The sequence below is a fragment of the Hippocampus zosterae genome, chromosome 6 (genome assembly GCF_025434085.1).
Source record: "Hippocampus zosterae strain Florida chromosome 6, ASM2543408v3, whole genome shotgun sequence".
NCBI classification, from domain to species: Eukaryota; Metazoa; Chordata; class Actinopteri; order Syngnathiformes; family Syngnathidae; genus Hippocampus; species Hippocampus zosterae.
Window position 1 is genome coordinate 19,203,775 of NC_067456.1, and position 26,441 is coordinate 19,230,215.

A 26,441-nucleotide genomic window follows, 5' to 3' on the forward strand; every position below is an offset into this window, starting at 1 on the left:
GCTGCGGGTGTCCTATCCACCTTATTCTTAGGGCTCGCATGAAGAAACGGTTATGCATAAATTTGTTTGTTGGGTTGGAATGGTGAATCTTTTATACATTCATGTAAAATGTATTTGTTTAATGAATTAAATGAAATACATCCGGAGCACTTATTTTGAATATCTGCATGTATTTTGTCCATATTAAAAATGGCATGTATGACACCCATTGAATGAAGAAGTTTGCAGTCCTTTGTGGCCTCCCAGTAGCACTGATACAAAAAAATTGTAGCCCCGTACAGCATTGAAATTGCCCATCACTGCACCACGCATAATAGGTACAGTACTGTGCGGCAACTTCTTTATCAGGCAAATCCTTGAACACCACAGACGAGGTTGGGGTCCTTTCATAACAACAATATGGCTGCGCTCGTTAAAGGCAGACACCGTTGGAAACGAATCAATTGGTGTCATATTTTGACCAGAAATCTGACAGGTACTACTTAATAGTGTCGACATTACCGGAGTAACTATGCAGTACGCATATATGAACATGTTGTATGTTATTTCTTTACCCTCTACGTAGTGACACGACTTCTTGAGAACACCCTACTGACCTGTCTGTGACTCCAACTTGAGTCGATGAGTCAGATTAAAAGCTTTTATTGCCAGTTTTACAATATTTTAATTTTATTGTGGCAGGGGAACGACATACTGCAACAAACTCGGTTTGAATGTGAATTTGGCTGTATGAGGTGAATACGTTCTATTGAAAACCGAAATGAAAAATAAGATAAATTAGTTACGCAATGAAATAAAATAAATGGAACTACACTTCCAGTTAGTTTGTTTTACTACGATCGTGTCTATGCCAGAACATGTATTTTGAACCGCTTCATTTGATGATCATCAAATACAGTGTATAAAGATGGCTACCAAAGTAAGTAATGCTTTTTTTATTTCATAACATTTGTCCAACGTACAGGGAAGTATGACTATGATGTGGTCGTTATTGGGGGTGGTTCTGGAGGGCTTGCCTGTTCCAAGGAAGGTAGGTTCTGAAATGGTCCCACCTGCTTTGCACATTTAATTCTGTAATAGGATGAATTTGATGAAAACTACCAATCAGTTGCATCCATGTGTGCTTTTTCCAACAGCTGCACAGCTTGGACAGAAAGTTGCTGTTCTGGATTATGTTGAGCCCTCTTTGAAAGTTGAGTCTTTATTCATAAAATCCTCACTAATAATTTCATAACTTGTATTTTTTTAATGCAAACTATTCCAGGACATCCAATTGATATGTGTTATACTTCTCCACACAGGCACCAAGTGGGGCCTTGGTGGCACGTGTGTAAATGTTGGCTGCATCCCGAAGAAACTAATGCACCAGGCAGCCCTCCTTGGAACTGCAGTCAGAGATGCACAAAAGTATGGTTGGCAGCTCTCAGGACCAATTTCCCATGATTGGTAAGGTCTGAATGTTTCACCGTGCTTGGTTTTGTTTAAGAAGCCCATCTCATGTATTTGGTTTAGTAATACACAAACATTAGGTCATGCAGAGCTTCCCAAAGTGTGGATTGCAATCTCTAGCACGTTAGGGCTGTGGGAGTAAACTGGCAGGGCGTACCAAGTAACTGGGAAAGTTGGATATAGAATCTTCAATAATTTAATCAAAGTTTAGACAATCACCAACACAGCAGGAACTGCTAAGAAATAAAGTTTCCAAGGACCACCGTGCCGTGAATTAATTAGGCTTGATTAGACATGTGTCGTACAAGATCATAAATGACTAAACAGCACCATCTAGTGAAAATATTGAAATAGTGCACACTATTGGGTTTATGTTCATTAATTTACTTCATCGCAGGGCTTCACGCTTGGAATGAGTGCATCAAAATTAAACAAACTACATAAAGCGTTCTTTAATTTGTCATGGAGAGAAAGGTCTCTAAACAAGTTAGTAATGGAGACACAACGGACATGGTACACAAAACCGTTTAAAAATCACTGATATTTGCTTGAGGGGAATTGAACACAGATGATCTTACTGGAAAATAATAACCACTGATTTGTTGCTGAACAAATGTACATTTGTCAATTAGCTGATTGAGGTCAAACATTCCGGATAGTTACTTCTAATTATTATCAAAACCCCATTTGGTCTTGTAGAAACTGGGCCAATTTCATGTTGTGTGTGGCTTTATTTGTCATGTGTTGTGCTGGCTGGGAAGAAGAGCAATGATTCAATCTTAGAAAAGGATTGGGTTAAGTATGCCTTGACAATGCTCTTCCAGAAACCGCTCTCCTCACTTTGATATTCGCATCAATTATTGCAAATGAACATATTTCTTCTTGGTCTTGAATTTCTCTGATGGATGCCGTATACATCTATCAGAGACGTGCCATTTCCAAGCTTGAAGCTCTAGCACTGTTATCTTGTCATAATGTATTTAAGATTAAGATATCCTTTCTATGTCTATCCTGTAAGTAAGCACATTCTAATAACATTAATAATATGTGTGTGTGTGTGCGCGTGTGTGTGTGCGCGTGTGTGCGCGTGTGTGCGTGTGCGTGTGTGCGTGTGTGTGTGTGTGTGTGTGCGTGTGTGTGTGTGTGTGTGTGTGTGTGTGTGTGTGCGCGCGCGCGTGTGTGTGCTGCAGGGCCACCATGGCTGAGGCCGTTCAAAACCACGTCAGGTCTTTGAACTGGGGTCACCGGGTCCAGCTCCAGGACAAGTCAGTGGCATATAATTATCTTGAGTTGTTTTTGGTCCTAACACAACTTATTTTGATTTACAATCGTTTTAACTCCTTTCACACAAACCTTTAAAATTATGTAGTTTTTTTCACTGCTTTTACCCAGCACACTTTCGTATGTTAAGACACCCATGTGCTGGTTTGTAGACTTCGACACATGACTTTTGCTGGCTTCTGATGTAGCATCAGAGGCTCAACAGAAAGCAGGCAGCGCCTCTGTGCAAGGGGACAGTTGAAAGTCGCGATGGGAGTCTGAAGTTTAACAACCGAGCCTGTCCTGTTGGTAAAAGCAATTCTTGCTGCCCCTGATGCTGCTGTTGCCAAACAATAAATTATATTAATTCACCGTAGCTGTACAAACGCACTCTATGGCTACGGCAACGTCCACTTTGGTGGCTTTTGTCACTGAAGGTGATGTTCCAGTTACTACTTGATGCTTATTAAAATTAGATGTTAATTATAATATTATAAGTCTAGTACATTGATATCAACTTACTGCTGTCTTGTTTATTACTGCTGTTCAGGATCTGTGCTTGACGTGTTTCTCTACTCGTCATTGACGACATGTGAATTATGTGCATTGCATAAAGTTAAACTAACTAAAATCCTTATATCGTGAGTGCATAATGTTTATCATAGTGCCACGATGTGTATTGTGACTGATTGTTGTGGTAGCTGTATTTTTACACCTAGTAGTAGTTCTGTCAGACACATTGAATTTATAAATGGCAAGCTTGATTCAAATGCATATCAAGATGCAGAGTGAATGACACAGACTCTTAGTTCAAACAATTTTCGTTGAAATAAGCTCAAAAAGGTTTGATTGTTTGTCTTGTAGGAAGGTGAAATATCTGAACATGAGAGGTAGCCTTGTGGATGAACACACAGTCAAAGCAGTGACAAAATCTGGGAAAGAGGTGGGCTGGTAATTCCCAAGAAATACATTTAGTTGATACAGTAAATTAAAATATGAACCTTTTGAAGAAATCTCGTGGGTGAGTTTTTAAATGCAGATTATATTTCCACCCACTGGGAGTGATAAAGCTAACACTTTTGTTGAATAGTTTTAGTGTAAAATGCCTGAGAGACTACTTGCCTCAATTTGACATTTCCTTGTTTTTCGAAGGATATGACCATGACTCTGTTCCTTCGTATTTTTATCTCCTCTCATGCAGATGACCCTGACTGCCAAGAACATTGTTATTGCTACAGGTGGCCGTCCCAAAATCCCCACAAACGTTGGTATCAATTGATTAGTTCTTACAGTTTGTTATGGTAGCATTGTACAGTGCTGTGAATAAGCGATTACATTCTTCCTCTTTTTTTTGCATGACTGTCGCTCTCACAATAGTTTCCATCATCAAACAACTTGATCTTAAACAAAAAAGTGGAGAAACTATGCAAAAAAAATAGAAGGGCGGCACATATGTTTTCATGAAAATGCAGTTTGCATCTGATTTTAAAAAATAACCCTGAACTATTGAAATTGTGTATTTTACATGTACGTATGTTTGCTTGCTTTACTGTGACAGCAGCGCACTCAACAAGCTTTAAAGGGGACATATTATGGAAATTTGACGTTTAAAATGTGTATTCTGGAAAGGCCGCGCTCCCTTATAGTCGCAAAACAAGGAGATCTGAAAAGTGAGTGAATCTCTTTACAGTAATAATGCTTTTATTCAAGATTGCAGGAGCAATGGAACATGGTATCACCAGTGATGACGTATTCTGGTTGAAAGAGTCGCCTGGAAAAACGTGAGCATCTTTTCTCTCCAACTCCAAAAGCAGTCTGTACAAGACCCTCCCTAATCTTTGGCACCCCTGGTTAAGATGGCTTTTTTTAGCTTCTAATGAATCCATTTTTGTTGTCAATAATATAGGACAAAGATGAACCAAAAATTCCAACCTTTAATTCAAGTGTATTTTATTCAGTAGAAAAGAAATCACACATGTAATAATAAATCATACATTGACATCAAATCATATGTTCCACAATTCTTAGCGTCCCTGATGTTAATGCTTTTTATAACCCCGCTTTTGCGAACAAAACAGCACCTATGCATTTATAATGTTTCACAAGATTGAAAAATACAGAAAGAGTGACGTTCAAGCGTCTCTCTTTGCACGGTCTATAAAATCCTCCAGCAACCTCCATCCTCTGCTCTGAACTCTCTTGAGCCCCTTTCATGGGTTTTTAATGGGGTAGAGATCAAGGACCCTGAGGTGGCTATGGGATGATTATGATTCTGTCTCGTGAACCTTTTCTGCATTTTTTTTACTATGAGAGTATGCTTCTGTAAAAAAAGGTGAAAGAATAAATTAATTTGAATGTTTTTAACACACCTTGACAAGGGGAGCCAATAACGATGGAGGGCGTTGTATTTAATTCCATAAATTACAACACAGTCAACACATCATTTTTTTTATTGTATATATTATTTGAACTTTGTTTTAAATGTATACCGGTGTGTATGTGTATATTCTTTGTTTTATAAGAAGACTATTGAAAATCAAAAATGGGTTTTGAATTGTTGTTCAAGATAGTTTTGAAAAATATATTCTTGAAACAGGTTGTGACACAATGGGGCCCCCCAAGAAAAGATTGAAAATAATTTGGTCATAGGGAGATGTTCAATCAAGGTGTGTATTCTCATTATCATGACAGGTGTCTTCAAACATGTAAGCAGTCAGTCGGCCTCTTTAAAAGATGACTAGTATCGGTGTGCTGTTTGATGATATTGTGGATACCACATAGAACACGGACCAGATAAAGTACAAGAGAGAGTTGTCTCAGGAGGTAACAAACGAAAATTATAGGCGAGTATGTTAAAGGTAAAGGCTACAAGACCATCTCCAAGCAGTGTGATGTTCTTGTGAGTACCACAGTGAGAGATGACCAGAGAGGGTACCACTGTTTAAAGTAAATCTCTGATTCAGGAGGAGCACTGTGGTTTTTGTGCTGGCTATGTAACCATGGACCAGCTCTACACCCTCGGCAGGGACCTAATGCTTGCGTGGGAATTCATCCAAACAGTTTACATGTACTTAGTGGGCTTGTAAGAAAACGTGCCACTGTGCACCACCACCTCCCAACCCGCATCCCAGTGGTGGGAGATGCGGGAGCACGGGGTACCGAACACCCTAATGCGGACTGTTGTCACCTTGTATGACCGGTATCAGAATTGTGTCCTCATTGCTGACTGTAAATCATATTTATTTCCAATGAGGGTTGAACTTTGTCCAGGCTGCCTTTGGTTACCAATTTTGTTCGGAACATTGTAATTCAAAATAGTTTTTTTCTCATTCTTACTTTAAACAGAGTGGTACCAACAATTTCATTCAGTTGGTTTTATTCATAAATTTGTACTTGAAAACAAAAACAATCACATTATGGATAATTTGCTGGATGCACTGCCACTTGGTCACATACCGTTGTCATTCATCACCGACAAAGGTTTTTTCCTCTCTTCCTGTAAAACTGTCTTCACCTTTGCAATTCCGAATAGTAGCATGTATCATGCCTTACACCGAAAGCCCTTTAATCCAACAATTTAGCTCTTGTCATCACCTGGTTAATTGGTCTATCTCAGATGTTTCCTCTTGGCAAAGCACACAGACAGTGACTAGTGGTTGTCGTGTACCTGGGTCCTGCCGCTTGTTTGCGTCATGGTGACAGATAACGTCACGGTAGCCGCTGTAGACTATTCCGTGCCTTCGAAAAATCTTAAAGTGCTTTTCGAGGTTTGTTTTGGGTCACTATCTTTTTGTGTTTAAACTCCCCATACACAATGAAATACAACTTTCATCTTTTGATGTTTTGTATATGAAAAGGTGTTTGTCACTACTGCGGCTTATTATAAATTTGACATTTTCTAAAAGATCCATTGATTCCACTGTTATGTGCTTCATAGTCATAGATCCTTTTTACTATTACCTCCAGTAAATTTAGTTATGGTGCAATGTGTTATTGAATGTGTGGACGGTTACCAGTCGTATGGAATTACCACTGGAGCATTCAAGTTTCATAAACCTTGATGTATGAACCCAAATCAACCACTTGGAAATGCCACTTTGAGCTCAGGAAGTTCTTTCACGGTATGCTATGATTGATCTCTACCACCCTCGGGTTAGAAATGGGAAGCAATAGCGTTCTTTTTCTTTTTTTTCCCCAGAAGACTCGAACACCACACAGGCTACTAACAGGATGTTGTTTTGCTGCAGAGCTGTCATGTGTGTGGGTGAGGTCAGACAGGCGCTTTCTGGAGGGAGAGATAGAGGGGCTTTTTGGGGGTGGAGGGTGGGGGGAGCAGGTGAGTGATCTCTGTCTAATGGGCCGAGGAGCACATTACACACCTGAGTGACATATCTTGGCCTGAAGCCGGGAAGGGGGAAAACATTAAACGCGTGGCGGTAAGACTGTTAATGTGCTATGAAAACTTACCTGGACTCCAGATCATACATTGACATGCTAACATGCAAGAAACAGCATTCTGGGTTTATCGTTGACCGCTCATGGGAACATTTGTTTGTAGCAATTGACCGACACATCGTCTCATGTTTGACAACGCTCTTAACAGAGATGTATTGTCCTCTAAACATGTGTTCCTAATATCGACGAATATGGAGTATGTCTTTTGCTTGCATAAAGGACTGGACTGGAATGTCTGCATTTGTAGTAATGTTGCCCTTTTATTTTTTTATTTTTTTGCCAATTTTGAATCATTAGATTTTTAAAAACTGCTTCGTAGAAGTCATTTGGTGCAGTGCTTTTTTTCTAAATTTTGAATGGCATTGAACTGAGAAAGTATCCAAATTTATGTTGATTAGTATTGAGGCTCGTGAAACTCAACTTCCTGAAACTCAAAACATTAATATTGCAGATAGTTGTGTCCTTGGCTTCTGTAGGAGGAAATAGATTTCATTTAACTTGTTTTGAGTCACTTCTACAGTATGTTTGAAACAAATTGTGACCAAAATTTAAGTACACCAATTCAGCAAACAAATCGTACTTTCTAATGAGCTTCCATGGCAAACACAAATGGCAGTTACAATGAATGGCAAAATTATGGGTCTATGTAGTGCAGGGGTGGGCAATTATTTTTTGCATAGGGCCACATGAGAACCAGAAAATATTATGGAGGGCCGGATTAAAAGGGTGAACTAAATTTGACATAATATTAATTGGATTTCTTTATTTAAAAAGCTGTATTTTGCATTTTGTGGCACATTTTTCAGACTTTAAGAGTACATTATTCCGTCGTATCGAACGGGATTTGCTTGACTTGGCGCTACTGCGGGCTTCCGTCTCGTCTCACCCTTCCTCCCTATGCTCTGCAACTTCAAGTAATTGTGCCACCTGGCGTTGAAATGCATGTCAATACAAGTCCAAATGAAATGAATGCAGTCATTGACATCGAACCTTAATTGTGTATCAACCTTCGGCGGGCCGGATTAAAAAGACCAACGGGCTGGATTTGGCCCGCAGGTCGTAGTTTGCCCACCACTGATGTAGTGGATTCTATAACCGGTGTAATACATTCCCTGAGTTTTTGACTAAGCTAATACATATAGACAGGATTTCTCCTTTGTGAAAATGCGCAGGGTTGGGTTAAAAATAAATAAATAGATAAATCTGACTGCAATTCTCAGTTTGTTTTTTTTGTATATTGACTGCGAGTGCAATTAAGTGGGATAAGTGTACCTCAGACCTGACTGTATGCGTCACAACCGTCGAAAAGAATCTCTTAGTTGATCAACTGTACAGTCTCCCAACCAAGTTGATTGAAGAATCAGACAGAATTAGAACAAAACCAACCGGGTCGGCGCAATGACAGTTTTTCACCGATGAAAGTGTATAATCAAGATAAAGCTCTTAGCCTGATCATCTTTAAGCCACTCACAATATGTGATAAGTGCACCTAGGCATTGTACAGACATGAGACATTGAGGCTTTTAGAGGTTAATCTTAGCGTGGACAAGGACAGGATTTGCTGCAGGCACTCTCAACTGTCAAGTATATGCAGTCCTAAGGAAGGAGCTCTGGTTTAAACAAGTGAGACCTGTTTGCAGGTGATGGCCTTCACTCAGCAGGCTCGTATGTGGACTTGAGCTCTGAACATGACACTCCCCATCCACAGGGATTACTTTAAATGGTAGCAATTTGGCCTCCTACCTGCCATGGATCTTAGGGTTGGATTAGATGTGCTATTTACTTGGACCACACACTAACCACATTATACACGGTACACCCGCATAATAAAACAGTGCTAACACTGGGGTGTCACATATATCTATCTATATATCTATCTATCTGTGTGTGTTGTGTGTACAGTATACAGTATTAGTATTATTATGCATTTTATTGTTCGGTGATGTTTATTTTTTTATTTTTGGTTAAATGTGATACCACTGTACAGCATTCAGTTTTAGATTTTGCCGGTGTACCCTGTGCTGTTTTCAATTAATCTAAAACTAAATAAGCTTTATGAAATTAAAATAAATCGATAACCCATTGTTCATTATACAAGCATGACTGCCATATGTACATGTACTTAAAACATCATAATAATTACAGTATGCTAAATAGTCTTTTTCATTTGTTTTGTACAGGCTTGTGGTTGGAGCAAGCTGTATCCTTTTCTGCCAAGCAATGTTGCATGTAAATAATCACTTCTTGTTTGTTAAGACATTGTGCAGTTATAAACTTATATTTACCACTTGGCATCAGTTCAGTGTTGCATAAATAACATGTAGTGTTTGTTTTTAATGTCAGTATGCCATGTGGGAGAGCCTTTTAGTATTTTTTACAACGTAAAACACATATGCTTCCCATCTGTGAAACTCTTGGGCAATAACCAACATGACGTTTTTCCAAAAACAGTTGAGTGCTGTTACGTTTGCTACTGTTAGACTGTTTTTTAGACGGTCACCATAAAATACATGGATAACAGACTGTATGATTTTGCAACACTCTGGTATTACTTGACGCGCATGACAAACACTGCAGTTCCCTAACCTACTGCTTAGATGTAGCTCTGGAGTGTGGCGGCTTCCTTACCGGCATCGGCTTGGACACCACAGTGATGGTTCGCAGCATCGCCCTTCGGGGTTTTGATCAGGTATACTCCTCTTTAGCATAGATTAAAGTCATGATGGAAACTCATGTGTTTTCTACAATTTCACCTTTTTTGGCTTCAACAGCAAATGGCAGGATTAGTGACAGACTACATGGAGTCTTATGGAACCAATTTTGCATTGAGGTGTATCCCCAAGAGAGTGGACAAGCTTCCATCAGGTGACCTGAAAGTGACCTGGAATGATGCCCTCACAGGCAACGAACACAATGACACCTATAACACCGTGTTATGGGCAGTTGGTGAGTATGTTATTGTATGCGAGTGTGTGGAACAACTCAGTGTGAGCAGGGATGGGCTACTTAAATGCTGGAAAGGCCACGGTTTTTCATCAGGGCTAGTGGGGGCCAACATAGGGCCCCACACTTCCCGACCAAATGTATGACAAAAATGCTATTTTAGATAAGGACAAATGATCTGCAGGTGTGCCAAATATTTGCTCTTAATTTATTTTTTATAAAACATGGTGCAGTACATGCATAAAATGTCCACTTTTCTAACCCAAAAACAAAAGGTTTGAAGCAAACAGCAAATCAACCACATACTTACCAAAAAATAAGTCAGTGCATAATAATTGCCATTCAAGGACAGCGCAAAACTGCTGAACAAGAGAGAATTTTGTACATTTTTTCACAAAAATCAACTCCCTCAAAATTTCATATTATTTAGGTACCATGTTTGTCTTGCATATTATTACAAATCCACAAAATACTATTTGGATTACTCACATTGCAATATAGGGCCATATAAAATCCACTGGAAGCACAACTGAGATTTGTCTCTCATCTAGTGGTGATATTAAAACTTAAACAACACTCAACACCCCTGCATATTTGCAGTTGTGCATCTGCAGTCTTCTCAATTTCTCCCCTTTTTTTGTGGAAGACGTAGCTTGAATGTTTATCGGCTGTTTTTTAAAGAATGGTTCAGTTTCGTTCAAAAAGAAAAAAGCATTTCAAAAGAGTTTTTAAATTAAGTCATTTAGGGGACACTCAGAGTGTGGCCATTCCTGTAAGTCGTTTGCAGCCAGGGGTCAAGCTGTATTAAATTGTGTCGATCACCTGATACCGGTACCTTATAACAACACTGATTGATGACAAAATTAGGCCGATTTACAGAAGCTGATGAAATACAAGAGCTATTGTATACATTCACTATTTGCCAAGACACGGATGTATGCTCACTTTTGATCAACACCATCAGAGAGATATTAATTGAACTGCCCCAAACTAAAATGAAATCGGGAGGAAAATGGTATTCAAAATATCTAGCAGTAAAGCTTATTTCAAGGAATCAACACTGTTTTGTGTACATTGTAATGTGGTGTAATGTGCAGTGTTGTTTACGTCCATACTTCTCTATCGGTGCCATAAATTCCTAAAGCAGTAACATTGATGAATGACCTTCATTCAATGTAAGTGCGGCAAATGAATACTTTTGGAGCGCATGGGTTGACCATACGTCTTAGGTCTACAGTACTCTTAAGTTGCGAACTAATTTTTCCATTTGACATGTTAACTGTTTTACCTGATTGTGATTTCTGTGCGATGCAGATGGTCGGTGCTGGCTAAAAACAGTCAGGGTTTTCAAACATATTTATTACTGATATTGAGCAGTTGTGTATCCATATTCATATTGATAATTTATAATCGCCCAATCCTTTAGTTTGACCATATCTTGGCATTGTAGTGTGTTCATTTAAGTTTGACCATATCTTGGCATTGTAGTGTGTTCATTTAAATCAGCGTATGAGTAATTAAGTATTTGCAAATCAGTGTACATTATTCTGGGTTTATTTACAATTTCCACAACATCCCAACTTCATTGGAAATGGGGATGGTAGACCTGCACAACATCATACCCGAGGGCTGTAGTTAATGTTTTCATGATCTCACTTACCGTAGTTACAAGAGGTGATGATTGTGCATCGTTGCCCACAGCCAACCACAACCCTGCTCGTAATACCTGAATACATTTAGAAACAGAGTAGAAAAATATGGTTAGTGCCATAATTGGACCTGCACCTAATATCTGTCTTGCATTGGAATAACACCACCAGCAAGCTATTGTTTTGCTGTGATTACTAGGGGATCTGTCAAAAACAGTGCTGATTTGCCTGCCCTCTTCCGGCCATAATCCAAGTTCATTGTCATCCTCAATACGAGTGCAGTGTCAGCAAATGACAGTGGTATCCAAGCTGAAAACAACTAATAAAGTCTGTGTGATGGAATAACCAGGGGAAGCGTTAATCACCCTGCAATGGCTCACTGGCTGTCTGGTCTCAGAGGGGCAGAACCATGCAGGATGCACCACGGTACAGGGTCACTTTATTCCCCTCTTTGTTCTCTTCTCCGGATCATCCTGTCTGTGCCAACCCAGAGGAAACCAACTGGCATCTGTCTCTGCCATCCCTCCCCGTGGACTTTTACACCTCAGAGCTACCGGCCATTCTACTCTGCTTCTATCTATTTTATAATCAACTACTTTACATATCTCAACCCGCCAGCCTAAAAATTAACAACAAACACTGATGATATTAGGGCCAACCATTTTATCTGTGTGGAAAGCCTTTACATTATCCACGTGTCTCATGAGTTCTGTCTTTATTAGGTCATGAGTATGTTTTTATGTGTGTGATGAGAGAGCGTTTTGCCCATAGGCGTGTGACAGTAACAAGGATGTGCGTGACCTTGCAACCGCAATGACGTTTGCCATTTCCTCTTGTGGCCCAATTCCCACATCATCTCAGCGTGAGACTGTTGGTGTGAGGAATATTTGCATTGAATACTGGAAACGGTGTGTATGGTCACATGCATGAGATGCGGTGACCTTTATATTTCCTTTTTGCTTTTGAATTGTTTAAATGTAGCTAAGTGCATGACAGTTTATGGCCCAATAAACAGTCGAGCAGACAACGTAAGGGTCCCAAAGTGCACTCAGGTTCTGTATAATTTAGACTCTTGTATATTTTTTGGCCAACTTAATATGCGGCCTTATACCATGGCAGTGAAATGTTCTGACCATATCTACATACACACGGACAAATATTTATTTACTTCTTTGCCTCTCAGATGCTGTGGGGCCTCCATAGTCCAATGCCCCTGAAGTTGTACAACAACAGGTTTCCTCCAAAGTTTCTCAAAGATGGGCCTCACAAGTTGCACAAAACATTTGAGGCCATTACCTCACATTTCAGCATATTGGTATGGAAAGATCTCACGATAAACTCCAGAAGTCTCTTTTTTTTTCTTCTTTCGTTGGCTTTTGTTGTGATGACATCACTGAAGGACGCTGGGGGGGACGGCTAAGTTGAAAAGTGAATTGGAGCCTATGATCACACCGGCAAGCGGTGCACTCACCACATCCACAGGAACATGCAGCAAAATAAACACACAGGGCATATTTATCAAATTCTTGCAGAATGGAGATGATTCTCCCAATAGAAGATGCTGTGTGCAAATACACAGCTGGCTCTGTGCCTTATCCCCATTGTATCTCACTTGAGGTGAAATAAGAGGGCGGCTGTGGCCGAGTGTTTAGGGTCAACGCCTGCCGTTGTGAAGAAGCTTGGGAGGGTATGAGGATGTACCATCCACCCCCTACAACTCTACATCCATGAAAGGAGGATGTCCTTCAGCAAGACACCAAAACCCCAAACTATGAAGTATGCATGCAATGCAATGTGTGAATTTCAACATTTTGTAATAATTCTTCCCAGAACAGCAGAAGCTGCTACAACTGTAAAAGAGAGATCAACTCCACATTTCCTTCCACCCTGAAGTTGGAACGTGTCCCAATACTTTTGACTTTAATGATTGTCGGTGAACTGCTGTATCTATGCTTTTGTTCACCCTTCTGATATAGTGAGAAAATGGAGCACAGCCTCGAGCCTTTGATCCCTGCATGCAGGACTCATGAGTATGAGGCCACTTCCGTTTACCGTGACCTTACACTATAGAGGCCAGCCAGGGTTCGGGCCTCTTTGGGGTTATTAAAGGCCTGAGGGGTCCGAGGGACTGTATCACCACCAGTGTCTAACATCCTTCTCCCCAACCATGCAACCCTCCACCTTTCCCCTGTTCCTTCCTGCGTACATGGCCGCTCCCCTGTCCAGGTGCAATACACCAGGAAACAGAACATTTCCACTTCCTGTGGACAGGCAGACGATGGACATGGCTTTTCCGCCTCAGTGCACACCACGATACTCCGGAATATTATTCAAAGTCAAACCCTATGTCGTGGTCGGCAACGTAAGTGATGGAGAGTGGCACAATTTCATCAGTGCAAATTGGAGTGTTATAGAGCACCACACACATTTCCTAATCAGTTTGATGGTAAAAATGTCAATTTAAATATGGACAAAGTATGTATATTCGTGCAAAATCTGTGTTCTTAATATATTTAATTTTTGGTAATACGTTTCAGTACATGTACAAAATTCATTCCGGCCCGCAAATAAAAGTCTTTGAATAAATACCATTAAAATGCATTGGGAAAATTCTGACAACTTGGGGGGGAGGGGGGGGGGAGTTAATAAAATACAATTTGTAAATCCCCAAATTATTTTTTAAAAACACTCATAAACCTCAAATATGCATTTTACACAATATTTGACATCTTGAGTTTGAACAGATTATATTATAAAAAATTGCAATATTTTTTTTAAATCATTGTTAGCTAGTTGAGCTTTGAAAAATAAAATTACTGTATACCATAAATCATCATCATCATTTTCTTATTTGTGTGGGAGCTGAGGAGAACTAATAATATCATTCACAAAATTGCCTTACAAATCCATTCAAATTCAATTCATGCAAAAGAAATAGCATAGAAACTGTTGTTGGACTAAACTTGGGCAACCCTTGGGCAGCTGGTGAGTCATGTGCTGTGCTTGAACAAACTTTGCCACAAGGTAAAATTATGAAACTACTCTTATCTTCAGTGTTTGTTTCGCTGCTTTGGATAGAAGTCTTGGTGCACTTGAAAAAAAGAGGGGATCGGGTGAGACCTCCCTGTCAATTCACAAACAAAATGTATAAACATACAATAGCTTTTTGCACATGATATGCAGGCCATGCACTTATGAGTCAGTCAGGTCTGAATTCTTATCTTAAAATCTTTTTCGGCCTGAACATTGAAATTTATTTTGAGCATTCTGTAAAACCTGCCCCCCCCCCCCAAGAAAAACAACACCATATTTCCCATTTGTCTTTGTTCTTTGTTAATTGATCAGATAAGTGTTCATTTTTTATTTTGCTTGTGAAGGTTTATTATTGCTAATTAGCCTAGCCATCTGGAAGCTTCCTCAGAATGTCACAACAGGCATTGTTTAAATGTGTGTGTATGTGTGTGTGTGTGTGCGTGCGTGTGTGTGCGCGCGCTTTTATGTCTGCGTGGGCGAGTGTACTCCATTCAACTAAGTCCCTTATCAATGTTGTGTCCTTGGTCTACAATGCAGTCACTCTTGAGTGGAGTTACAGACAGGAAGGCCCTATATGGAATTAGATAATATACTAATACTAATTTACAGTACCGGTAGTTTACTATTTTTAGCATTTTCATTATGGAAATTGTGTCAGTATTTCATCTTAAATTAATTACAATCTTTAGGCAGATTCAAGACCTAAAATCAGGGTATAAGCAAGTTACTTGAATTAGAACATAACACTCTAACACTTTAACATATCTTTAACATATCTTAAACATCAAATTTTACTTTATATTTGGAGGAGTTGTTAAAATTGGAATTTACACATTGGGGAGAAAACGTCTTGCTGCCTTTGTTGCCCTTTTTTTTCCTTCAGCCACCCATGTTGTGGAGTAGACAGGTCCCTGTTATCCCTCCAGTCTGGGGGAAGACGTTGTTCTTTGGCTCCAGCCAGGAAAAGGATCTCAGGGGTTTGTTATTTTTGCTTTCCGATAGCATCTACATGTGTACCTCGGGCTCGGTGTTTATTATGCTGCCCTGACTAGTTTTGAGGAACTATGCTAAGGAGAACGGTGGGGATTGTGCGGTCAGTTCTCCACCGCCATGCAGATTCACAAATGGATTTATCAGCATCGGGTGCTGTAGCGTATCCCAGCCGTCTTCGGGCAGTCGGCGGGGGACACCCTGAACCGGTGGGCCAGCCAATCGCAGGGCACACACAGATGAACAACCAGCCGTGCTCACACTCACACCTTGGGAATATTTAGAGTGTTCAATCACCCTGCCATGCATGTTTTTTTTGGGAATGTGGGAGGAAACTGGAGTACCCGTAGAAAACCCACGCAGACCCGGGGAGAACATGCAAACTACACACAGGGAGGCCGGAGCTGGAATTAAACCCGGTACCTCCGCACCGTGAGGTCAATGCGCTAAACACTGGAGCACCAAGCCGCCCTTTGTAAACTTTTGAATTTTTTTTCTTCTTTTTAAATGAGATCCAATTTTGGTAGAGTGAGTGAGGTGGACACATATTTGGGGGGAGGGGGTTCTGCAATACTATCAGGATGTTTGCTTTTAAAGCAGAATTGTCAGCAGTGTTCCTTGATCCCTCTCACCATCCAACAATTTGTAATGAAAAATTGTTCATGTTTACTGCAGGTAGAGCTCCAGAAACGAAAGCACTGGGTCTCAACAAACTTGGTGTGCAGCTCAACGAGGAGACTGGTAAAATAATTGTCGGGGTGGATGAATCGACATCTGTACCAAACATCTATGCTTTTGGGGACATCGGCCAGGTATGCATCCCCACCAAATCCTACCACAAAAATATTCTTAATTTTCCTGATTACATTTGGTGTCTGGAAGTTTATGCCCATCTTCCAAACTTCATTTTTTTCCGCTTGTCCCGTTCAGACTCCCATGTAAGGTGAAAGGCACATATAGACAAACAAATTATCGCATTAACATTAACAATGATCAGCAATGTCGAGTCTTCGGTGAATACCCAAGAGACGGATAATCTGTTAGAAATGTAGAGTACTCAAGAGTATAGCCCCGCGAGTACAAGCACAGCACACAAACTCCACACACAAAGCTCCTTGCTAGATTCAAACCAATAACCTTCTACTCTGAAGCAAATGCCACGCGGACATCATACCTACTGTTATTGTTTTGTTTGGGACCAGTTGTTCAAACGTAATCTGACTGGATTTGGATATTCAGAGATGGTACCACCTTTTTTGAAAATGCTTTATTCAAAAGCGAAAGAAGGATTCTGAAATCAGATTTGATAATGTAGTCCATTCCTAGTTTTAACCCTTCAATTTCTTTTCACAAAATGAGATTTTCAGATCCGGATCATTTGCATCCAGATAACATTTTTTTTGACAACTGGCCTTGAATTCAATCTTTTATCTTCAACAGAGCAATGCGTAGTACAAAGACAACATTGAAATGTCTAATAAGAGAATTCACAATTGTGACCAAATTTTGACAGTGTATCAAGTTGCGAGTTTCTTCAACTTAACTGCTTCAGCATTATTTTAATTTTTTACGCACATCCTATACTAATGAAAAGCCATCGTCATTCGCTGAATATAACTAGACGTACTGTATTTTAAAATAAATCAAATTTGTAAGTCATGATTCACATTGTCAAGCCCTCTTCACAACGCCAACGTTTGAACATTGCTTGTCAATCTGATGACCAGTTGTGTTGACCGCTAAGTCTTAGTTTGGTTGCCACTTCAACAGTGGTAACCAATGCAGTCCACTCTGGGGACGTGATGAGCCCAATATTCGGTACAGCAATATTCATTAACAAGGGCCGTCACACAAAATATAATTGCCAATGGGACAGGAGTGATTGGCGTGCGGCAGCCATGCGCTAAAACTTAGTTGCCGACAGGATGTTGCCGTCACATGCTGAAACATCATCGTTGACTTGTGGACGGCAGCTGGCAGCCGGCCCATAAATACACTGGCCGTTCAGGAAAATTCCCATATTCTCCCAAAATCCCCAATGACCACCATACTGCTGGTCCACTCCCAACATACTCCAACTTGCTTGCTCCCAATTGCCCAAACTTGCTCCTTTTTAGTCTCAGTCCCGGCCGGTAAAGGAAGCTGGCTTTGTTGTATATTCAGTACCTCTCAGACACACAGATGGCAATGATGAGATTGTCCCACATTTATTTGATCGTGCTGTGTGTGTGTGTCTTCCCTTTTTTTTTTACTTAATTTGCGTGTCTGCTTGTTCTGCACATGTGTGTGACACATTAAGTACATTTTCAACGCCAATTGGCTGTCGCCGATGCGACGCTACCAAGTGTTATCTTCAGAAAAAAAACTGGCTTTGAAAACTACATTCACTATGGATGGAAAAACACATGCATTTGGTCTGACTGTACCAGATGTGTCCTTTAGGCTGATAAAAAGACACCCGAGTTGTACTGTAAAACTAAAAAGAGTTACTCACATTGTATATTAAAATGCAAAATATGCCTTGTTTTTGAAACCGCTTGCACTAATGCTAAAATCAATTGACATGCTAACAGCTTCGGGAGTGATATTCCTGGAAATAGCAAATATGCGCACATAAACGTTGAGGAAACATAAACAAAGGCAAGATAACTCAATGGCACACATTTTTCTCATTCTGTGAAAAAACACGGCAATGGCGTTCAATCGCAGTCGCAACATAAGTTTTATTAATTGTGATATCAGTCATAATCACAACAATCGCGATTGTTTTATTTCATAATCATCCAGCCCTACCGCTAGAGGACAAGCGGAAACAATATTAAAATCATGAAATAATAAATTAATGAGCTGGGATAGGCTCCAGCTCCCCCCGCGACCCTAGTGAGGATAAAGCGGTTCGGAAGATGAATGAATGTGACTAAATGGGAGTGTTGCCCCTGAACTGTTTGTGTGCATGTACAGTATTCTATTCAACCTATAATTACTCAGCATGGGGCTGTGTAAGAGCATATTTATTGTGCTGCTGCACTGTATTCAAGGTGCACAATGTAAATACTGGTTAGGTGTAGCTGCTGTAATGTCGGTGTGGCCTATTTTTTTTTTCAACACAAACAGCTGCTTGCTTCCTTCCTGTCCTGATGACACCCACACGCATGACACCTTGCTTTGATGAGCTGTGCTTCACGCCAATCTGTCTGTCATCATGTCAACGCGGCAGGAGGCTTGTTTTGGTTTTGTTTTTTTTTCTTCAAGCAGATGGTTTGATACCTTGCGCAAGTTGTCCACCGCATTTCTTGTTTTCTTTTCTTCTCATTGCCAAACTAAGTGCCAAGAACTGCATTAAAATGACGAAAACTATCTGGTGTGGAAGCACTTGCACATCAGAGAGGGTGCCACGTCCACATTTGCAGAGGTGCAGAAGATATTTGTGACAACAGGATGTGTCGTGGAAATGTAACAGGTCTTAAGTCATGTCTTTAAAATTGCCCCGCAGCCCTACTATTTCCTGCACCACTCATATGTTTGCCTCAGTGCGTATCCATGTCTGTATTTTATTTGCTTTGGCTCACGTTCAGAACAATACGCCATTAACCTTGGAGAAGAGAAATTTGTATATGTCTGTGTTTGACAATTTACACAGGGAAGTTTCCTGGTACATTGAAGTAAGTCAGGCAGTCTTCTGTTTCAGGGGCGTCCTGAATTGACACCTACGGCTATTAAAGCAGGAAAACTCCTCGCCCGCAGACTTGCCGGCCACAGCACAGAGCTCATGAACTATGACAATGTGAGACAAAAAATGCAATGCACACCTGTCACTTTTTTCATATAGAATGACATCCATTGCAAAAGTGGTACTCAAAAGACTGCCTTGACAAGATCATGCTTGTTTTGTTTTCTTTTTTTTTTTGTTTTGTTTTGTTTTTGTCCATTGACACTGTCTTATTAAGTTGTTGTGACTGTATTTTCCATTGGGCTCGAACTGTACTGCAACACACTGCAAGGTCTACATCAGGGAGCACCAACATTTTGAAGATGAGATCTAGTTTTTGGCTGATGAGTCGTGCGAAGGGTTCTAAGTTTAATGCACAATTGCATTATAAATAACAAATTTGCTCAAATTACATTTCACCACGGTATTACTATTATTATGCTATTAGGGGCTTGGAAAATAAATTGGCTAACTCTGCCCGTTAGCTGACGACAAAGATATGGTGACAGAAATTGCTGCCTTGAAACGGAGGGGCGGGGCAATTACGTGAGTAATTGACGGAATATGCGATAGGATAAACAATTCTAAAACGATTCGTGAGTAACACTCCTAGTTATTATTAATGAGATTTATTCATGTGGAGACTAGAAACACTGATCATGTTCATGATTACTCACAATGATTAGGAAAGCGATAAATGCCAGTATGCAACACTTACGTTCTATAATCTCTTCCATTGTTTACATTTTCAAATGATCAACTACACATTCCCAGAAAATCACAATGGCCCGAAATGTTTTGGGGAACGGACCCACAGGATACTTATGTATGCTTGAGGGCTGCCTGATGTTGGTGACCCCTGGTCTCAGTTGTAATTGATCCTTGTGCTGGTTGAAAGAAATAATAAAAATGAGAAATTCACTTTCCATTTCTTATTGTAGGTTCCAACTACCGTATTTACTCCACTTGAATATGGCTGCGTGGGACTATCTGAAGAGGAGGCCGAAAACAGGCATGGCAAAGACAACATAGAGGTAAGAACAGAATATCATAAATGTCCAGTGAATTCCTTGAAATGGTACAAAGTAATATACTGTTAGGCAAAAAAGGCACTGTGTCCAGACTTAAACCCAATCGATCTGGTTTGTGATGAACTGGACAAAAATGTGAAAACAAAGCAACCTCCAAGTGCCGCACATTTATGAGAACTTCTGTAACAGAGTAGGGAGAAACATTTCCATTGTAGAAAAAATCCCATTGTGGCACTGTGGCCGAGTATCCATTCACCGTATGGTAGGTTAAATAAGGACTCTAAAATGTCCTTTGGTTTGAATGTGAGTGTGACAGTTTGTTCTATATGTGCACAGCAGTTGCTGGTGCGCCACTTCGAGTGTAAAGCCAGAATGGGATTGGCTCCAGGAGACCCGTTACTTTGAGCTAGGATAAGTGCTCCAGAAATTAGATGAATAGAAAAAAAATATGTGTCTGTTCACCAATCATATCTGCCGAATGCTAAGTTGGGGCGGCTGTGGCTTATTGGTAGAATGGTTCATCTCGTTGGCAGTTTAAATCCCGGCTCTTGAGTATCTGCTGTCCAAGTGCCCTTGGACAAAGGAGTGATTCCTAATTGGCTTCCAGTGGGCCCAGTGTAGCACCTTGCTACCTCCCATTGTTAACTGGTGTTTGAATGTGTGGCTAAATGGGTGAATGGAAGCCTCTCTAAAGTGCCTCGCACACTGTCAACATGTAGGGAAAGTGATACAGTATATAATTACACTCCATTTACCATTTGAATGTTGGTACTTTGAGTCAAAAGTTTCAAATCAATTTTTTGTTCATAGTCCTAGTCCATTATTATTTTGTGACTTGAGTTGTTTATTTGTGATATGTTTTTAATTCAGAGTACAATGACACATTGAACTGCTTTTATTCCAGTTTTGTTTCACAGGAAATGTGGGATGGTGTACATCTTATGTACATCTTATAGTAAATGTTGTTCTTAAAGAAAATTAGCAGCTCAAAATAAATTTTCACTTTGCTTCGAGACAGTGTGCTTGTGTGCCCCGTTCAAATGGCAGGTTTTTGTGACCAAAATGAGACCAAGGTAAATGATTTCAAAATTGTATCTACTATTGTATTGTGGCATAACCTGGACAACTCCATTTTTTTGTCTTTGTTTTTTATTGTTGATTGATCAATTTGTATATGAGCTTCTAATGATGATGTCATATGTTGTTGGGAAAGAGTCACCTTGCTCTTGTCATTAAAGTCTTTGCTATGGTGAGAAAAACAAAACTTTGCTGCTCGATGACTAATTTATAGTTGTCTTATCCAGTTCTTTTGCACGAGAAGTTTAACTTAATAGCGTGCAACATCATCCCACTTGGCAGACTACTTAACAGAGCTTGATCAGAATTATCCCAAACATGTATGAGAAATTAAGTAATGTAAAATTAAAAAATTAAAATAAAAAGCGTTTTTTTTCCTGAACTTCTACATTTGCGTAAGAATGTGTGAGTCTGCATATTGTTAGCCAATTATATTGTGCTCTCTTTAATACCGTAAAGTTGATTAGATCTAAAAACCTGTCATACAGGCACATGAAACATTTGTCAGGATTGTCAGTTGCTGCTTCCTTCAACCAAGATTGAAAAAAGGGCGGGGGTCAAGCGATAATATCTTCTAACCCCTAAAAACAATAGAAAAGCAACCAACTGTGTGTTTTCTACGCGTGTGTACATGAGCAGGTTGCCAGATGCTCGCCGACACCTGCACAACACGGCGGATAAATGTTTTAGCCGGTAAGGTGGGGCTGTTGGCAATGAGTGACAGGCTAGCAAGAGGTCCGATTGAGGTGTGTGCGCGGTGATGACAGGCATGCTTAGATCTTAGGAGGAGCTGCTCCACTGGCCCCCACTACAGCTGCATGCTCCTTCAAACTTGTGTTGGCACGCTCGGCCATTGAATTAAACGCATTAAACACACGTTGGCAGTCGCCAGATGGAAATTTGTCAAGATAATGAGCTACTGGGATTTGTTTTCCAGTGTTATGCTTCTCTTTTCAGTTAGCTACAATCTTAACATCCCATTGTTAAGATTAATTTGCCTTTTAATGAATATATTTCATTTCTGTACCATCGCAAAGTAAATCCTTCTGTTGGCATACAGTTTCCTTGCAGAACTTATGCAGTATTATTTTCACAAGCTGAGATCTCCATCGCGAAAACTTTTTTCCCCGTCTCGACGAGTGAAGGAGACAAAAATGTGAATACGTTGAAAAGATGGTGATTTGTTTTGGAAAAAAGAAAAGGTGGTGTCATGTACATTGTAATGACATCATGTGTCACATCCTCCGATGATATTTTTGTTGTTTTATTTTGGACTGGCAATTGTGACTGTCCTCATACCTAAACTGCACAACAACTATTCTCCTGTAGGGTGTACAAATGGGCTATGAAAGGTCTTTGGGAACATGACATAAGCCAAGAGATTGGATGTGTCGAACTTTATTTCAAGGGACCCCAGTTGAGGGTTGATTATTGTGCATAAATAGGTTCATAACAAAGTTACAAACGCTTTGCCCCATTATCTGTTATGAGTATATGTCTGATAATTAGTTACTGTGTCCGGTCACCATGCATAGGACTGATTGGCAGTGTCACAGATGCTAAAATTTTCCCAAGTATGGTACCATTACGACAGCCCGGTGGGCAACTGGTTAGCATGTGCGCCTCACAATGCAGGGTTCGATTCCGGCTCTGGCCTTCCCGTGTGGAGTTTGCATTTTCTCCCCGTGCCTGCGTGGGGTTTCTCCGGGAACTCCGGTTTCCTCCCACATTCCAAAAACATGCATGGCAGGTTAATGGAACACGCTAAACTGTCCCTAAATGTGAGTGTGAGAACGGATGGTTGTTCATCTATGTATGCCCTGCGATTGGCTGGCAACCGGTTCAGGGTGTCCCCCGCCTACTGCCCGAAGACAGCTGGGATAGGCTCCAGCACGCCCGCGACACTCGTGAGGACAAATCAAAGAATGGATGGATGATGTCATAACAATTTGCAAACACAGCATGCTGAAGATGAGACGTTTGATGATTCACCTGCTCTTCGTTTATACGTCTCTGCAGGTATACCATGCCTTCTACAAGCCTCTGGAATTCACTGTGGCAGAGCGTGATGCTAGCCAGTGTTACTTAAAGGTAGGCTTAAACTGCACAAACTGCTGTGAAAAGGAGAATGTTCACTTGGCTCAGCAAGGATCTCCTCATCACAACTTGAAGACAGCTTTGAGAATTCTCCCATCAAATCCTAATAGCTTGTTACAACCATTCACATAAATTTGCCTCTGACAAGCTCTGTCGTATCAGGTGATATGCCAGCGGCATGGAGACCAGAAGATACTGGGTCTGCACTTCACTGGACCAAATGCCGGAGAAGTTACACAGGGCTTTGCCATGGGCCTCCGGTGAGTTACTATTATACCATCACTCGTAGACGATGACATCTTACCCAAAATAAATCATTAACTTAATGTCTGTATTTGTTACTGTAGGTGTGGTGCCACATATTCACACCTAATGGGTACGGTAGGAATCCATCCGACCTCCGCTGAGGAGCTAACCAAGGTCAACATCACAAAACGTTCTGGATTGGATGCCACAGTCACTGGCTGCTGAGGTTAAAGCCATGGTCTCTGAACACTTAAGCACACAGGGTAGAAAAATAGGTTGGGTCCAAATGCCAATTCTGGTTTAGCCCGCAAGTTCTCGTCGCTCCATTTCCTCCTCACGACCATCTAAATGTGTTTTTGGTATGACACTCGCTCACTTTTGGTGGTCAACTGTTATTGGATTTGATTTCTTTTTGTCACCAATAGTTAGAATTTTTGTGAGTTCAATCAGTAAGTTGTCATGAGCAAAGTCTCCCAATCAGGTTTGTGAAAGCCTCTGCTGCAGAGATCGTTTTGAAAGAAAGGCTCATAAATCAGGGTGAAACCCTGTTCTCAGAGTGTCATTGAAATTTCGCAAGAAACACAGAATAGGTTGTAACATTTTTCTGAAAATATATTCGACAAATATTGTTGTTTCTGTGGCTATACTTCCTGTCCATTAGTCTTTAAGGTGACACATACCATAACCCCCCTACACTCCGCCCTCAATGACACTGATGGATGGCCCCTGGGCCGTCGTCGCAGCGACACCGCCCCATTTCCCATGGACAGACACAAACAGTCATTGGGCATTTGGTCAGACATTCTGGAAAGACTTGACCAGGGAGACGGACCTCTCCAATGATGTCGAAACCTCTCCTTGTCCTACCAAACTCTCAGACGCAACATAAAACAATACAGTAGAATGATCAACTTCTGTAGGCCGAGCAGGCAGCACTTGATGGGGCGTCACTGCACAAGTAGCTCTGCAGGAGCCGCAGTACTCAGTGTTGCCCAACGGTGGCACTATTGCCTGCTCATTTTTCTCTTGAGTGGAAAAGAGAGGATAAAGTTGTCACCAGACAAAACCTTAGCTCCGATACATTTGTCTCGTAGGTTTAATTCCCTTAATCCCCACAAGTGATATGCTTTTTGTTGAAGTTGGAGAGTAGAGTGGATTGATTGCTGCACCAATTGCTCAGCCTTATCTCGTGTATTTACATGGATGGGAGGTTAACGCTCGGTAGTCATCACCCTCTGAGATAAGCTAAGTTGTTTATATCAATAGCCGTAATAGCAGATAAAAGTGCCCAAATGTTTAACCTGCTGCCTGACCTGGACATCCTCAACACAGCTTATTAGGCAGAAGGTGAGGAGGGCCAGAAATGGGTCGCTACACAAATTTGAGGACCGTAATGGTGGGTGTCGTTTATTTTTGATCTGCCTGGTCTGATTAATGATTCCGATGAGGGGAGTGACAGCGTGCCTCGCGATGGGGAAAAAAGAGAGAGCGGGCTACCAGGTTTATTTGGACCTGGCCTGGGAGAGTACGGGCTGATTTTCAGCTGGGTTGGGGAAGGATCGGCTGGGTGGGGGCAGGAGGGTGGTGGGGGGATTCCTGTGTGCTCTGTTCATAGACCGAGTGCTGACTGAAGAACCCTGACCTCCGTTCAGCAGGAACAGCTTGACTCTATCACTTTGAGGACAGAGGGCTCACATGCTCTGCTGCTGCACGGCAGGGGCCAAGTGAGTTTCGGATGAAGAGAGTAACGATGGTCACTGGACCCAGGAAAGCAACATGGCACTGAGTCGCTAATTGAGTCTCTATTCCAGTGCTTAACAAGGCACTTCACAGACTCCGGTTTAGAGCGAAGGGAAGTCAAGTCAGTGTGTCGGTGTAACCTTCATGTCTGTTTGCTTTTATCATCCATTTCCCCTCAGCTGTCCACGGTATCCGCATACAGTACCCCTGTGCTCACACGCACAAGATGAAAATGTGTTGTGTTCAAAGTATTTTAAATTGGAGGAGTACTGAACATTGTTGAGCGGTCTCTGTCATCCAACACATGAGTAGTGAGCCCCCTCTGAGCAGCATGGGGGATCGGGGTTCAACTTTCAGGTAACCAGCTAATGATGACCTGCACTAAAACTCAAAACTGGGGAGTGCTGGCCTGATGTCCTCTGGCTGCCCGCCTAAAGTTTAAAAAGAAAATGTCAAAAGAGAAATGTCATTTTCCATGAAAGCTTTGTTATACATAATCTATTTGTAAAGTACAGTAATAACACTGGATATTAAAGTTGTGATGTGTACTCATTGCTTTTGTGTGTGTGTGTGTGTACATGCCTTCAAAATGGAGTGTATAATTACCATATTCCATGAATACATGAAAATTTTCAACAGTTCAATGAGGACTTGTAACTGGCAAGCGGGAAGATGATAATTCTCCATCCATCCATCCATCCATCCATCCATCCATCCATCCATCCATCCATCCATCCCTCCATTTTCTAGTCCGCTTTATTC

The 26,441-nt window shown here is 40.9% G+C and overlaps 1 protein-coding gene across 1 annotated transcript; it reads left to right on the forward strand.

The window, feature by feature from the left end:
- The first annotated feature begins 361 nt into the window (after nt 1-361).
- On the forward strand, nt 362-26,231 carry txnrd2.2 (thioredoxin reductase 2, tandem duplicate 2). The gene is made up of 17 exons (XM_052067012.1): nt 362-475; nt 965-1,030; nt 1,137-1,191; nt 1,300-1,446; nt 2,640-2,714; nt 3,574-3,652; nt 3,911-3,973; nt 4,420-4,490; nt 9,345-9,364; nt 9,762-9,853; nt 9,936-10,110; nt 16,455-16,591; nt 19,468-19,563; nt 20,430-20,522; nt 23,616-23,687; nt 23,856-23,953; nt 24,041-26,231. The coding sequence occupies exons 1-17, from the start codon at nt 400-402 to the stop codon at nt 24,162-24,164; spliced, it is 1,539 nt and encodes a 512-aa protein (XP_051922972.1). The 5' UTR covers nt 362-399; the 3' UTR covers nt 24,165-26,231.
- The last annotated feature ends 210 nt before the right edge of the window (nt 26,232-26,441 follow it).

Excerpts from the sequence above, each read along its gene's own strand:
- txnrd2.2 (XM_052067012.1), top strand. The coding sequence starts at position 400 with ATGGCTGCGCTCGTTAAAGGCAGACACCGTTGGAAACGAATCAATTGG. Across the intron at positions 3,974-4,419 it reads GTCCCAAAATCCCCACAAAC|ATTGCAGGAGCAATGGAACA; the intron begins GTTGGTATCAAT and ends CTTTTATTCAAG. Across the intron at positions 20,523-23,615 it reads ATGGCAAAGACAACATAGAG|GTATACCATGCCTTCTACAA; the intron begins GTAAGAACAGAA and ends ACGTCTCTGCAG.